The sequence below is a fragment of the Salvelinus namaycush genome, chromosome 1 (assembly GCF_016432855.1).
Source record: "Salvelinus namaycush isolate Seneca chromosome 1, SaNama_1.0, whole genome shotgun sequence".
Taxonomy (NCBI): domain Eukaryota; kingdom Metazoa; phylum Chordata; class Actinopteri; order Salmoniformes; family Salmonidae; genus Salvelinus; species Salvelinus namaycush.
The window spans coordinates 79487753-79501345 of NC_052307.1; the positions used below are offsets into that span (position 1 = coordinate 79487753).

At 42.0% G+C, this 13593-nt stretch overlaps 1 protein-coding gene across 1 annotated transcript in view; it reads right to left on the reverse strand.

Annotated features, from left to right (window-relative positions):
- Window positions 1-1439: 1439 nt before the first annotated feature.
- fah (fumarylacetoacetate hydrolase (fumarylacetoacetase)) overlaps window positions 1440-13593 on the reverse strand; it is a 36725-nt gene continuing 24571 nt past the window's right edge. The window contains exons 12-14 of the mRNA XM_038995967.1: window positions 9791-9892; window positions 7458-7575; window positions 1440-2221 (exon numbers count right to left, since the gene is read on the reverse strand). Of these exons, the coding sequence (XP_038851895.1) occupies window positions 2151-2221; window positions 7458-7575; window positions 9791-9892 (291 nt within the window). The 3' untranslated portion in view covers window positions 1440-2150. The remainder of the gene's footprint in view (window positions 2222-7457; window positions 7576-9790; window positions 9893-13593) is intronic.

Consider the following 13593-nt stretch of genomic DNA (forward strand, 5'->3'; position numbering starts at 1 on the left):
AAAAGATTGGATATGGAGAGAAAACAGAACTGGGTTCTTCAGGTGGTAGTGTAAACATAGCCATGGAGAGTTCAATAAATCCCCCCCAAAAAATGTTGGCTTGCTAGAGTGCTACAATTCAGCATTTTGACGTCTCTCCGTCAAACATGTGTCACTTCCAGGACGATTTCAACCCATTTAACCCCAAAATGTCTCCCAATTTTTATCATCATTGTAAAGCCCTAGCTAGTCAAAGGAACAAAATAAGATTCCATTACCCCTGTCAACAAAACAAGATTCCATTTACCCCTGTCAACAAAACAAGCTTCCATTTACCCCTGTCAACAAAACAAGCTTCCATTACCCCTGTCAACAAAACAAGCTTCCATTACCCCTGTCAACAAAACAAGCTTCCATTACCCCTGTCAACAAAACAAGCTTCCATTACCCCTGTCAACAAAACAAGCTTCCATTACCCCTGTCAACAAAACAAGCTTCCATTACCCCTGTCAACAAAACAAGCTTCCATTACCCCTGTCAACAAAACAAGCTTCCATTACCCCTGTCAACAAAACAAGCTTCCATTACCCCTGTCAACAAAACAAGCTTCCATTACCCCTGTCAACAAAACAAGCTTCCATTACCCCTGTCAACAAAACAAGCTTCCATTACCCCTGTCAACAAAACAAGCTTCCATTACCCCTGTCAACAAAACAAGCTTCCATTACCCCTGTCAACAAAACAAGCTTCCATTACCCCTGTCAACAAAACAAGCTTCCATTACCCCTGTCAACAAAACAAGCTTCCACTACCCCTGTCAACAAAACAAGCTTCCATTACCCCTGTCAACAAAACAAGCTTCCATTACCCCTGTCAACAAAACAAGCTTCCATTACCCCTGTCAACAAAACAAGCTTCCATTACCCCTGTCAACAAAACAAGCTTCCATTACCCCTGTCAACAAAACAAGCTTCCATTACCCCTGTCAACAAAACAAGCTTCCATTACCCCTGTCAACAAAACAAGCTTCCATTACCCCTGTCAACAAAACAAGCTTCCATTACCCCTGTCAACAAAACAAGCTTCCATTACCCCTGTCAACAAAACAAGCTTCCATTACCCCTGTCAACAAAACAAGCTTCCATTACCCCTGTCAACAAAACAAGCTTCCATTACCCCTGTCAACAAAACAAGCTTCCATTACCCCTGTCAACAAAACAAGCTTCCATTACCCCTGTCAACAAAACAAGCTTCCATTACCCCTGTCACAAGGGGATTTAAGGCTGATTTAAGAATAAATAGTTAACCCTGTTACTTAATTTAGCACTTCATAGGAACTTACTATATAGTCTGTTGACCAAGTTACACTTGGTGGAATGACCCTATAAAAGGATAGCTAAAACTGTCTGGTGAGAGGGAGTGAGATGCTGAATTAATTCTAATCAAGCCAAATATTTTTTTTTTTTTAAATACACATGAATACAGCTTTATTGATTAGATATGCCAACAACATAGTAAAATAATATTACAGATATTTCCTAAAAGAGAACGCCAGGCCTGACTCGTGAGGTAAGGGGTACTAGACAGTGGGCAATATTTTCATGGTGCAACAATATTCAAATCTGTGCAAAATAATCTGTTTTAATATGCCACTTCAGCAAAGTGCAAAATAAAAAGGCCACTATATTTATGAATCGCTCAGTTTATTAAACTCTAGTTAAATAATCACCTTTTCATAACGCACATTGTTCAAGAAAAGTGTCAAATTAAATTATACTGACAGATTATAATGCATTTTACAGTACTTTTGCACAGATTTTAACTACAGTATTTTACACCATAAAGATGTCACTCAGTAAGTCAATAGGATGAAGACAAAACACAAAGTCACAGGAGGGTTTAAACATATATAGTTTTTAGATGTCAGGTCCCAAACCACATAGTTACAACATTATGGAATATAACACTGCTTCTGGCAACAATACTTTAGAATGATAAACAATAATCCTCAATTAAAATGAAAATTTAAAGGGTCAATCCTGGATTGGTACGTACATCATCCGACTGATTTGTTGTATTTAAAATCCCGGATTGTCCCTTTTAAAGGACTTCAGTAACAACATTACTCCCCCCAGGATGGAAGAGACATTAAGGGTGGATGATTCTCAAGGTTACAGGGCTGGTAGAATGGTCCCCGCACACGGTCCGAAACCCACCCTATACCCACTCCCCTCACAGTAACCTAGAGAAAGAGAGGGAGACGAGTGAGAGAGGGGAAAATAAATTAAAGGACAACACAGACCAACAGGAATGTCAGAACGTGTGTGTGTGTGTGTGTGTGTGTGTGTGTGTGTGTGTGTGTGTGTGTGTGTGTGTGTGTGTGTGTGTGTGTGTGTGTGTGTGTGTGTGTGTGTGTGTGTGTGTGTGTGTGTGTGTGTGTGTGAACGGTGGCTAATAGAAGCTGTGGTCACTAACACACAGGTGACAGACCGAGGTTCAAATAGGGTTGAAGTTCCTGATGGGAGGGATTTGTACTCCTGAGAATATTCCATTGGTTCCATTAAGACATGTAAGCTCAATCCAGTTTAAGTATTTATTAAAACACTAATATTAGAAGAAAGAAAAACTAACACCATACTCTACATGCCTTCCCTAACACTTCCTCTTTCCTGACTAGGACTGATGTAGCTGCTTTATTGAGGAGTGTTCTACTCACAATGACAGTGAGATGTGGTTGTCTAACCTAGCTAACGTAAGTTAATATAATAACAATAACACTAATAACTGCCATTTAGCAGACACTTTTATGCAAAGCCACTTACAGTCATGTGTGCATACATTTTATATATAAGGGTGGTCGCGGGAATCAAACCCTGAATCCTGGCAATAGAAGTGCCATGCTCTACCAACTGAGCAATACAGTTCAATTGTTGAATGCACTGACTGTCTGCTAAATGACCAAAAGGTACATCTAAACAACAACAGAGTTGTCTCTTGATTTCTGTAGAGGTTCTGTCTGTAACAGTGTTTGTAGAGAGCTCAGTAAGGTTGTATCATGGTTTCTGTAGAGGTTCTGTCTGTAACAGTGTTTGTACAGAGCTCAGTAAGGTTGTATCATGGTATCTGTAGTGGTTCTGTCTGTAACAGTGTTTGTAGAGAGCTCAGTAAGGTTGTATCATGGTTTCTGTAGTGGTTCTGTCTGTAACAGTGTTTGTAGAGAGCTCAGTAAGGTTGTATCATGGTTTCTGTAGTGGTTCTGTCTGTAACAGTGTTTGTAGAGAGCTCAGTAAGGTTGTATCATGGTTTCTGTAGTGGTTCTGTCTGTAACAGTGTTTGTAGAGAGCTCAGTAAGGTTGTATCATGGTTTCTATAGAGGTTCTGTCTGTAACAGTGTTTGTACAGAGCTCAGTAAGGTTGTATCATGGTTTCTGTAGTGGTTCTGTCTGTAACAGTGTTTGTAGAGAGCTCAGTAAGGTTGTATCATGGTTTCTGTAGAGGTTCTGTCTGTAACAGTGTTTGTACAGAGCTCAGTAAGGTTGTATCATGGTTTCTGTAGTGGTTCTGTCTGTAACAGTGTTTGTAGAGAGCTCAGTAAGGTTGTATCATGGTTTCTGTAGTGGTTCTGTCTGTAACAGTGTTTGTAGAGAGCTCAGTAAGGTTGTATCATGGTTTCTGTAGTGGTTCTGTCTGTAACAGTGTTTGTAGAGAGCTCAGTAAGGTTGTATCATGGTTTCTGTAGAGGTTCTGTCTGTAACAGTGTTTGTACAGAGCTCAGTAAGGTTGTATCATGGTTTCTGTAGTGGTTCTGTCTGTAACAGTGTTTGTAGAGAGCTCAGTAAGGTTGTATCATGGTTTCTGTAGAGGTTCTGTCTGTAACAGTGTTTGTACAGAGCTCAGTAAGGTTGTATCATGGTTTCTGTAGTGGTTCTGTCTGTAACAGTGTTTGTAGAGAGCTCAGTAAGGTTGTATCATGGTTTCTGTAGAGGTTCTGTCTGTAACAGTGTTTGTAGAGAGCTCAGTAAGGTTGTATCATGGTTTCTGTAGTGGTTCTGTCTGTAACAGTGTTTGTAGAGAGCTCAGTAAGGTTGTATCATGGTTTCTGTAGTGGTTCTGTCTGTAACAGTGTTTGTAGAGAGCTCAGTAAGGTTGTATCATGGTATCTGTAGTGGTTCTGTCTGTAACAGTGTTTGTAGAGAGCTCAGTAAGGTTGTATCATGGTTTCTATAGAGGTTCTGTCTGTAACAGTGTTTGTAGAGAGCTCAGTGAGGTTGTATCATGGTTTCTGTAGTGGTTCTGTCTGTAACAGTGTTTGTAGAGAGCTCAGTAAGGTTGTATCATGGTTTCTGTAGTGGTTCTGTCTGTAACAGTGTTTGTAGAGAGCTCAGTAAGGTTGTATCATGGTTTCTGTAGTGGTTCTGTCTGTAACAGTATTTGTAGAGAGCTCAGTAAGGTTGTATCATGGTATCTGTAGAGGTTCTGTCTGTAACAGTGTTTGTAGAGAGCTCAGTAAGGTTGTATCATGGTTTCTGTAGAGGTTCTGTCTGTAACAGTGTTTGTAGAGAGCTCAGTAAGGTTGTATCATGGTTTCTGTAGAGGCTCTGTCTGTAACAGTGTTTGTAGAGAGCTCAGTAAGGTTGTATCATGGTTTCTATAGAGGTTCTGTCTGTAACAGTGTTTGTACAGAGCTCAGTAAGGTTGTATCATGGTTTCTGTAGAGGTTCTGTCTGTAACAGTGTTTGTAGAGAGCTCAGTAAGGTTGTATCATGGTTTCTGTAGTGGTTCTGTCTAACAGTGTTTGTAGAGAGCTCAGTAAGGTTGTATCATGGTTTCTGTAGTGGTTCTGTCTAACAGTGTTTGTAGAGAGCTCAGTAAGGTTGTATCATGGTTTCTGTAGAGGTTCTGTCTGTAACAGTGTTTGTAGAGAGCTCAGTAAGGTTGTATCATGGTTTCTGTAGTGGTTCTGTCTGTAACAGTGTTTGTAGAGAGCTCAGTAAGGTTGTATCATGGTTTCTGTAGAGGTTCTGTCTGTAACAGTGTTTGTAGAGAGCTCAGTAAGGTTGTATCATGGTTTCTATAGAGGTTCTGTCTAACAGTGTTTGTACAGAGCTCAGTAAGGTTGTATCATGGTTTCTGTAGTGGTTCTGTCTAACAGTGTTTGTAGAGAGCTCAGTAAGGTTGTATCATGGTTTCTGTAGAGGTTCTGTCTGTAACAGTGTTTGTAGAGAGCTCAGTAAGGTTGTATCATGGTTTCTGTAGTGGTTGTCTAACAGTGTTTGTAGAGAGCTCAGTAAGGTTGTATCATGGTATCTGTAGAGGTTCTGTCTGTAACAGTGTTTGTAGTGAGCTCAGTAAGGTTGTATCATGGTTTCTGTAGAGGTTCTGTCTGTAACAGTGTTTGTAGAGAGCTCAGTAAGGTTGTATCATGGTTTCTGTAGAGGTTCTGTCTGTAACAGTATTTGTAGAGAGCTCAGTAAGGTTGTATCATGGTATCTGTAGAGGTTCTGTCTGTAACAGTGTTTGTAGAGAGCTCAGTAAGGTTGTATCATGGTTTCTGTAGTGGTTCTGTCTGTAACAGTGTTTGTAGAGAGCTCAGTAAGGTTGTATCATGGTTTCTGTAGAGGTTCTGTCTGTAACAGTGTTTGTAGAGAGCTCAGTAAGGTTGTATCATGGTATCTGTAGAGGTTCTGTCTGTAACAGTGTTTGTAAAGAGCTCAGTAAGGTTGTATCATGGTTTCTGTAGTGGTTCTGTCTAACAGTGTTTGTAGAGAGCTCAGTAAGGTTGTATCATGGTTTCTGTAGTGGTTCTGTCTGTAACAGTGTTTGTACAGAGCTCAGTAAGGTTGTATCATGGTTTCTGTAGAGGTTCTGTCTGTAACAGTGTTTGTAGGGAGCTCAGTAAGGTTGTATCATGGTTTCTGTAGAGGTTCTGTCTGTAACAGTGTTTGTAGAGAGCTCAGTAAGGTTGTATCATGGTATCTGTAGTGGTTCTGTCTGTAACAGTGTTTGTAGAGAGCTCAGTAAGGTTGTATCATGGTATCTGTAGAGGTTCTGTCTGTAACAGTGTTTGTAGGGAGCTCAGTAAGGTTGTATCATGGTTTCTGTAGTGGTTCTGTCTGTAACAGTGTTTGTAGAGAGCTCAGTGAGGTTGTATCATGGTTTCTGTAGTGGTTCTGTCTGTAACAGTGTTTGTAGAGAGCTCAGTAAGGTTGTATCATGGTTTCTATAGAGGTTCTGTCTAACAGTGTTTGTACAGAGCTCAGTAAGGTTGTATCATGGTTTCTGTAGTGGTTCTGTCTAACAGTGTTTGTAGAGAGCTCAGTAAGGTTGTATCATGGTTTCTGTAGAGGTTCTGTCTGTAACAGTGTTTGTAGAGAGCTCAGTAAGGTTGTATCATGGTTTCTGTAGTGGTTGTCTAACAGTGTTTGTAGAGAGCTCAGTAAGGTTGTATCATGGTATCTGTAGAGGTTCTGTCTGTAACAGTGTTTGTAGTGAGCTCAGTAAGGTTGTATCATGGTTTCTGTAGAGGTTCTGTCTGTAACAGTGTTTGTAGAGAGCTCAGTAAGGTTGTATCATGGTTTCTGTAGAGGTTCTGTCTGTAACAGTATTTGTAGAGAGCTCAGTAAGGTTGTATCATGGTATCTGTAGAGGTTCTGTCTGTAACAGTGTTTGTAGAGAGCTCAGTAAGGTTGTATCATGGTTTCTGTAGTGGTTCTGTCTGTAACAGTGTTTGTAGAGAGCTCAGTAAGGTTGTATCATGGTTTCTGTAGAGGTTCTGTCTGTAACAGTGTTTGTAGAGAGCTCAGTAAGGTTGTATCATGGTATCTGTAGAGGTTCTGTCTGTAACAGTGTTTGTAAAGAGCTCAGTAAGGTTGTATCATGGTTTCTGTAGTGGTTCTGTCTAACAGTGTTTGTAGAGAGCTCAGTAAGGTTGTATCATGGTTTCTGTAGTGGTTCTGTCTGTAACAGTGTTTGTACAGAGCTCAGTAAGGTTGTATCATGGTTTCTGTAGAGGTTCTGTCTGTAACAGTGTTTGTAGGGAGCTCAGTAAGGTTGTATCATGGTTTCTGTAGAGGTTCTGTCTGTAACAGTGTTTGTAGAGAGCTCAGTAAGGTTGTATCATGGTATCTGTAGTGGTTCTGTCTGTAACAGTGTTTGTAGAGAGCTCAGTAAGGTTGTATCATGGTATCTGTAGAGGTTCTGTCTGTAACAGTGTTTGTAGGGAGCTCAGTAAGGTTGTATCATGGTTTCTGTAGTGGTTCTGTCTGTAACAGTGTTTGTAGAGAGCTCAGTGAGGTTGTATCATGGTTTCTGTAGTGGTTCTGTCTGTAACAGTGTTTGTAGAGAGCTCAGTAAGGTTGTATCATGGTATCTGTAGAGGTTCTGTCTGTAACAGTGTTTGTAGAGAGCTCAGTAAGGTTGTATCATGGTATCTGTAGAGGTTCTGTCTGTAACAGTGTGTATAATAGGGTTCCACTCACCTGTAAGAGTGACCTCGTCTCCATCCTTTAGGAAGGTTCTTGTCTCTCCTCCTCCCAGGTCCACAGTCTTAGAACCCTTCCATGACAACTCCAACATAGAACCAAAACTGTCTGGATCCTACACACAGAGAGAGAGAGAAACACACACACACACACACACACACACACACACACACACACACACACACACACACACACACACACACACACACACACACACACACACACACACACACACACACACACACACACACACGCACACACAGGCAGAGACAGGCAGACAGAGAGAGAGACACAGAGAGAGAGAGACACAGAGAGAGAGACAGAGACAGAAAGTCAATACTGAATCAACAACAACAACTCATCAGAACATACACAGTAAAATGTGAACACATGTAATCACTAATTCAGATAGAAAATGCTCACAGACACACACAGAATAACACATACACTACCGTTCAATAGTTTGGAGTCACTTAGAAATGTTTTTGTCCATTAAAATAACATCAAATTGGGGCCTCCCGGGTGGCGCAGTGGTCTAGAGCTGCGTCACCAGAGTCTCTGGGTTCGCGCCCAGGCTCTGTCGCAGCCAGCCGCGACCGGGAGGTCCGTGGGGCGACGCACAATTGGCTTAGCGTCGTCCAGGTTAGGGAGGGTTTGGCCGGTAGGGATATCCTTGTCTCATCGCGCTCCAGCGACTCCTGTGGCAGGCCGGGCGCAGTGCGCGCTAACCGAGGGGGGCGGGTGCACGGTGTTTCCTCCGACACATTGGTGCGGCTGGCTTCCGGGTTGGAGGCGCGCTGTGTTAAGAAGCAGTGCGGCTTGGTTGGGTTGTGCTTCGGAGGACGCATGGCTTTCGACCTTCGTCTCTCCCGAGCCCGTACGGGAGTTGTAGCGATGAGACAAGATAGTAATTACTAGCGATTGGATACCACGAAAATTGGGGAGAAAAGGGGATAAAAATTTAAAAATAAAAAAATAAAAAAAATAACATCAAATTGATCAGAAATACATGGTAGACATGGTTAATGTTGTAACTGACTATTGTAGCTGGAAACGGCAGATTTTTTATGGAATATCAACATAGGTGTACAGAGGCCCATTATCAGCAACCATCACTCCTGTGTTCCAATGGCACGTTGTGTTAGCTAATCCAAGTTTATCATTTTAGAAGGTAATTGATCATTAGAAAACCCTTCTGCAATTGTTAGCACAGCTGACAACTGGCCTTCTTTAGACTAGTTGAGTATCTGCAGCATCAGCATTTATGGGTTCGATTACAGGCTCAAAATGGCCAGAAACAAAGACGTTTCTTCTGAAACTCGTCAGTCTATTCTTGTTCTGAGAAATGAAGATTATTCCATGCGAGAAATTACCAAGAAACTGAAGATCTCGTACAACGCTGTGTACTACTCCCTTCACAGAACAGCGCAAACTGTCTCTAACCAGAGTAGAAAGAGGAGTGGGAGGCCCCGGTGCACAACTGAGCAAGAGGACAAGTACATTAGAGTGTCTAGCTGAGAAACAGACGCCTCACAAGGCCTCAATTGGCAGTTTCATTAAATAGTACCCACAAAACACCAGTCTCAATGTCAACAGTGAAGAGGCGACTCCGGGATGCTGGCCTTCTAGGCAGAGTTGCAAAGAAAAAGCCATATCTCAGACTGGCCAATAAAAATAAAAGATTAAGATGTGCAACACAGACACTGGACAGACGAATCTAAGTTTGAGGTGTTCAGATCACAAAGAGGAACATTCATGAGATGCAGAAAAAATGAAAAGATGCTGGAGGAGTGCTTGACGCCATCTGTGAAGCATGGTGGAGGCAATGTGATGGTCTGGGGGTGCTTTGGTGGTGGTAAAGTGGGAGATTTGTACAGGGTAAAAGGGATCTTGAAGAAGGAATGTTATCACTCCATTTTGCAACTCCATGCCATACTCTGTGGACGGCGCTTCATTGGAGCCAATTTCCTCCTACAACAGGACAAGGGCCCAAAGCACAGCTCCAAACTATGCAAGAACTATTTAGGGAAGAAGCAGTCAGCTGGTATTCTGTCTATAATGGAGTGGCCAGCACAGTCACCGGATCTCAAACCTATTGAGCTGTTGTGGGAGCAGCTTGACCGTATGGTAGGTAAGAAGTGCCCATCAAGCCAATCAAATTTGTGGGAGGTGCTTCAGGAAGCATGGGGTGAAATCTCTTCAGATTACCTCAACAAATTGACAACTAGAATGCCAACTCATTTCATGTATGCTTTCATGGAAAACAAGGACATTTCTAAGTGACCCCAAACTTTGAACGGTAGTGTATATGCATGCACACACACACTCACCGGTCCACTGATGGTTCCTGAGGCCAGCAGGTCTCCAGGTCTGACGTTACAGCCGTTGACTGTGTGATGGGCTAACTGCTGCTTCATAGTCCAGTACATATACTGGAGAGAGAAAGAGAGAGATGGAGAGAGAGAGAGAAGTGAGAGGGAAAGAGAGAAATTAGTGAAAAAGAGACACACACACACACACACACACACTATGTGTATACAATGCTGCAGAATTTAAACACTTGCTCCCCAATCCCCCCTTGCCCAGAACACATGTCAATATTGGACTATAAATTGTGCCTTCCTGTATTATACTGATGTTAAAATGTTTACTCTATTCCACTGAGCCATTTACTTTATGTTAGTACTCTTATCTTTTATTATTGGTTATTGTTGTTGCATTGTGGAGAAGGAACCTGCAAGTAAGCATTTCATTGGACGGTGTAAACCATGTGTATCCAACATAACTTTAACACACAGAAAGACAGGTAAAAAAGAGACAGTGAGTCAGTCAGAAAGACATCCTGTACCTCATCAGTCAAAGCCGTTGGACTAAGAGACTAACCGTTCTCATCAGTCAAAGCCATTGGACTAAGAGACTAACCGTTCTCATCAGTCAAAGCCATTGGACTAAGAGACTAACCGTTCTCATCAGTCAAAGCCATTGGACTAAGAGACTAACCGTTCTCATCAGTCAAAGCCATTGGACTAAGAGACTAACCGTTCTCATCAGTCAAAGCCATTGGACTAAGAGACTAACCGTTCTCATCAGTCAAAGCCATTAGACTAAGAGACTAACCGTTCTCATCAGTCAAAGCCGTTGGACTAAGAGACTAACCGTTCTCATCAGTCAAAGCCGTTGGACTAAGAGACTAACCGTTCTCATCAGTCAAAGCCGTTGGACTAAGAGACTAACCGTTCTCATCAGTCAAAGCCATTGGACTAAGAGACTAACCGTTCTCATCAGTCAAAGCCATTGGACTAAGAGACTAACCGTTCTCATCAGTCAAAGCCATTGGACTAAGAGACTAACCGTTCTCAACAGTCAAAGCTGTTGGACTAAGAGACTAACCGTTCTCATCAGTCAAAGCCATTGGACTAAGAGACTAACCGTTCTCATCAGTCAAAGCCATTGGACTAAGAGACTAACTGTTCTCATCAGTCAAAGACTAAGAGACTAACCGTTCTCATCAGTCAAAGCCATTGGACTAAGAGACTAACCGTTCTCATCAGTCAAAGCCATTGGACTAAGAGACTAACTGTTCTCATCAGTCAAAGCCATTGGACTAAGAGACTAACTGTTCTCATCAGTCAAAGCCATTGGACTAAGAGAATAACTGTTCTCATCAGTCAAAGCCATTGGACTAAGAGACTAACCGTTCTCAACAGTCAAAGCCATTGGACTAAGAGACTAACCGTTCTCATCAGTCAAAGCCATTGGACTAAGAGACTAACCGTTCTCATCAGTCAAAGCCATTAGACTAAGAGACTAACCGTTTTCATCAGTCAAAGCCATTAGACTAAGAGACTAACCGTTCTCATCAGTCAAAGCCGTTGGACTAAGAGACTAACCGTTCTCATCAGTCAAAGCCATTGGACTAAGAGACTAACCGTTCTCATCAGTCAAAGCCATTAGACTAAGAGACTAACCGTTCTCAACAGTCAAAGCCGTTGGACTAAGAGACTAACCGTTCTCATCAGTCAAAGCCATTGGACTAAGAGACTAACCGTTCTCATCAGTCAAAGCCATTGGACTAAGAGACTAACCGTTCTCATCAGTCAAAGCCATTGGACTAAGAGACTAACCGTTCTCATCAGTCAAAGCCATTGGACTAAGAGACTAACCGTTCTCATCAGTCAAAGCCATTGGACTAAGAGACTAACCGTTCTCATCAGTCAAAGCCATTGGACTAAGAGACTAACCGTTCTCATCAGTCAAAGCCATTGGACTAAGAGACTAACCGTTCTCATCAGTCAAAGCCATTGGACTAAGAGACTAACCGTTCTCATCAGTCAAAGCCATTGGACTAAGAGACTAACCGTTCTCATCAGGGAAGCTGATAGACTCCACTCACTCACCTCACCAATATATTGGTCACATCCCAAATGGCCCCCTATTCTCTTCATAGTTCACTACTGTTGAACAGGTCCCATAGGGCTCCACTGATGGTCAAAAGTAGTGCACTATGTAGGGTTTTGGGTGCCATTTGGGACACAACCATAGTCTATGTGTGAGTACTGAGTACTTGCCTACAACGGCAGATATGACAGCTGCCATTAGGAGGCTAGAGAGAGAGAGGGCTAATGAGACTTAAATCACACAGGATTTATTCCTATTGTCTTCTGGTTAAAAGGGTAGTTCACCCAATTTTCATAAATCATTATATTTAGTAATATATGATCGTAATATAATCGTTATGTTTTGTAATGTGTATCTTACCTTAGAAGTGGTCTAGAGACCAGTAGTGTGACAGTATCTACGCTAAGTCTTTCATTTCATGGGCATTTACATTGGAGGATGCTGCGTTGAAACATTGAAACTCAATGGTCAATGCTAACCGTTAGCCTGTGGTGGCTCTGGCAAAGACATGTAAGGCTCATCGTAGATGCTGTCACTACTGCACTCTTAACTGCCTCTGACATGACAACTATTAACAACTTAAGAAAATAGTGACCTATCCCTTTAATGCAGTAAACACTAATGTATCTTAATGAAGGAAGCAATTAATCATCTATTGCTGATTACAAATTATCTATAGGGATAGGTCACTCTATTTTCTTAAGTTGTTAATATTTTCTTAAGTTGTTAATATTTGTCATGTCAGAGGCAGTTAAGAGTGCAGTAGTGACAGTGATGTATCTCATTTACAGCTAGTCAAAACACCTGGGTCAGTTCTGCATTCCATAAGAGCTGCATTCCAATTCAGCTGCATTCCAAACTGAATTGACTGGAATTGAAATGGAATTGCCCCAACCAAGTCTGAAGTAGAAAAGTTTTTCTCTGCATTCTAAGTGCATGTAGTCAAGTTTTAGTCAAGTCAAGTAAAAAAAAAATTATATATATATATACACAATGACTTGTTCAACTACAATATTTTGTCTATTTATTGAGGCTACCAGACAGCCCTTTTCATTATTTTGTCTACTAAATATTTTTTTTATGTAAAAATGTATTTTAATATGGTTCAAAGCTTGCGACCCACCCGACCGCGCACGCTCATACGCTGTCTGCACCTTGCCTGCCATTACAGCCATAAACACCCTCATACGCTGTCTGCACCTTGCCTGCCATTACAGCCATAAACACCCTCATACGCTGTCTGCACCTTGCCTGCCATTACAGCCATAAACACCCTCATACGCTGTCTGCACCTTGCCTGCCATTACAGCCATAAACACCCTCATACGCTGTCTGCACCTTGCCTGCCATTACAGCCATAAACACCCTCATACGCTGTCTGCACCTTGCCTGCCATTACAGCCATAAACACCCTCATACGCTGTCTGCACCTTGCCTGCCATTACAGCCATAAACACGCTCATACGCTGTCTGCACCTTGCCTGCCATTACAGCCATAAACACCCTCATACGCTGTCTGCACCTTGCCTGCCATTACAGCCATAAACACCCTCATACGCTGTCTGCACCTTGCCTGCCATTACAGCCATAAACAGCCATTCATTTTTCAAAGTGCAAGACACAGAAATAAACTGCGTTTTACACCTGCATTTTTAGATGAAAGTCATTCATGTTAGCAGCCAATATCAACTAGGGATATCTTCTCACTCCGCTGGTGTCTAGAGAAACCAGGATA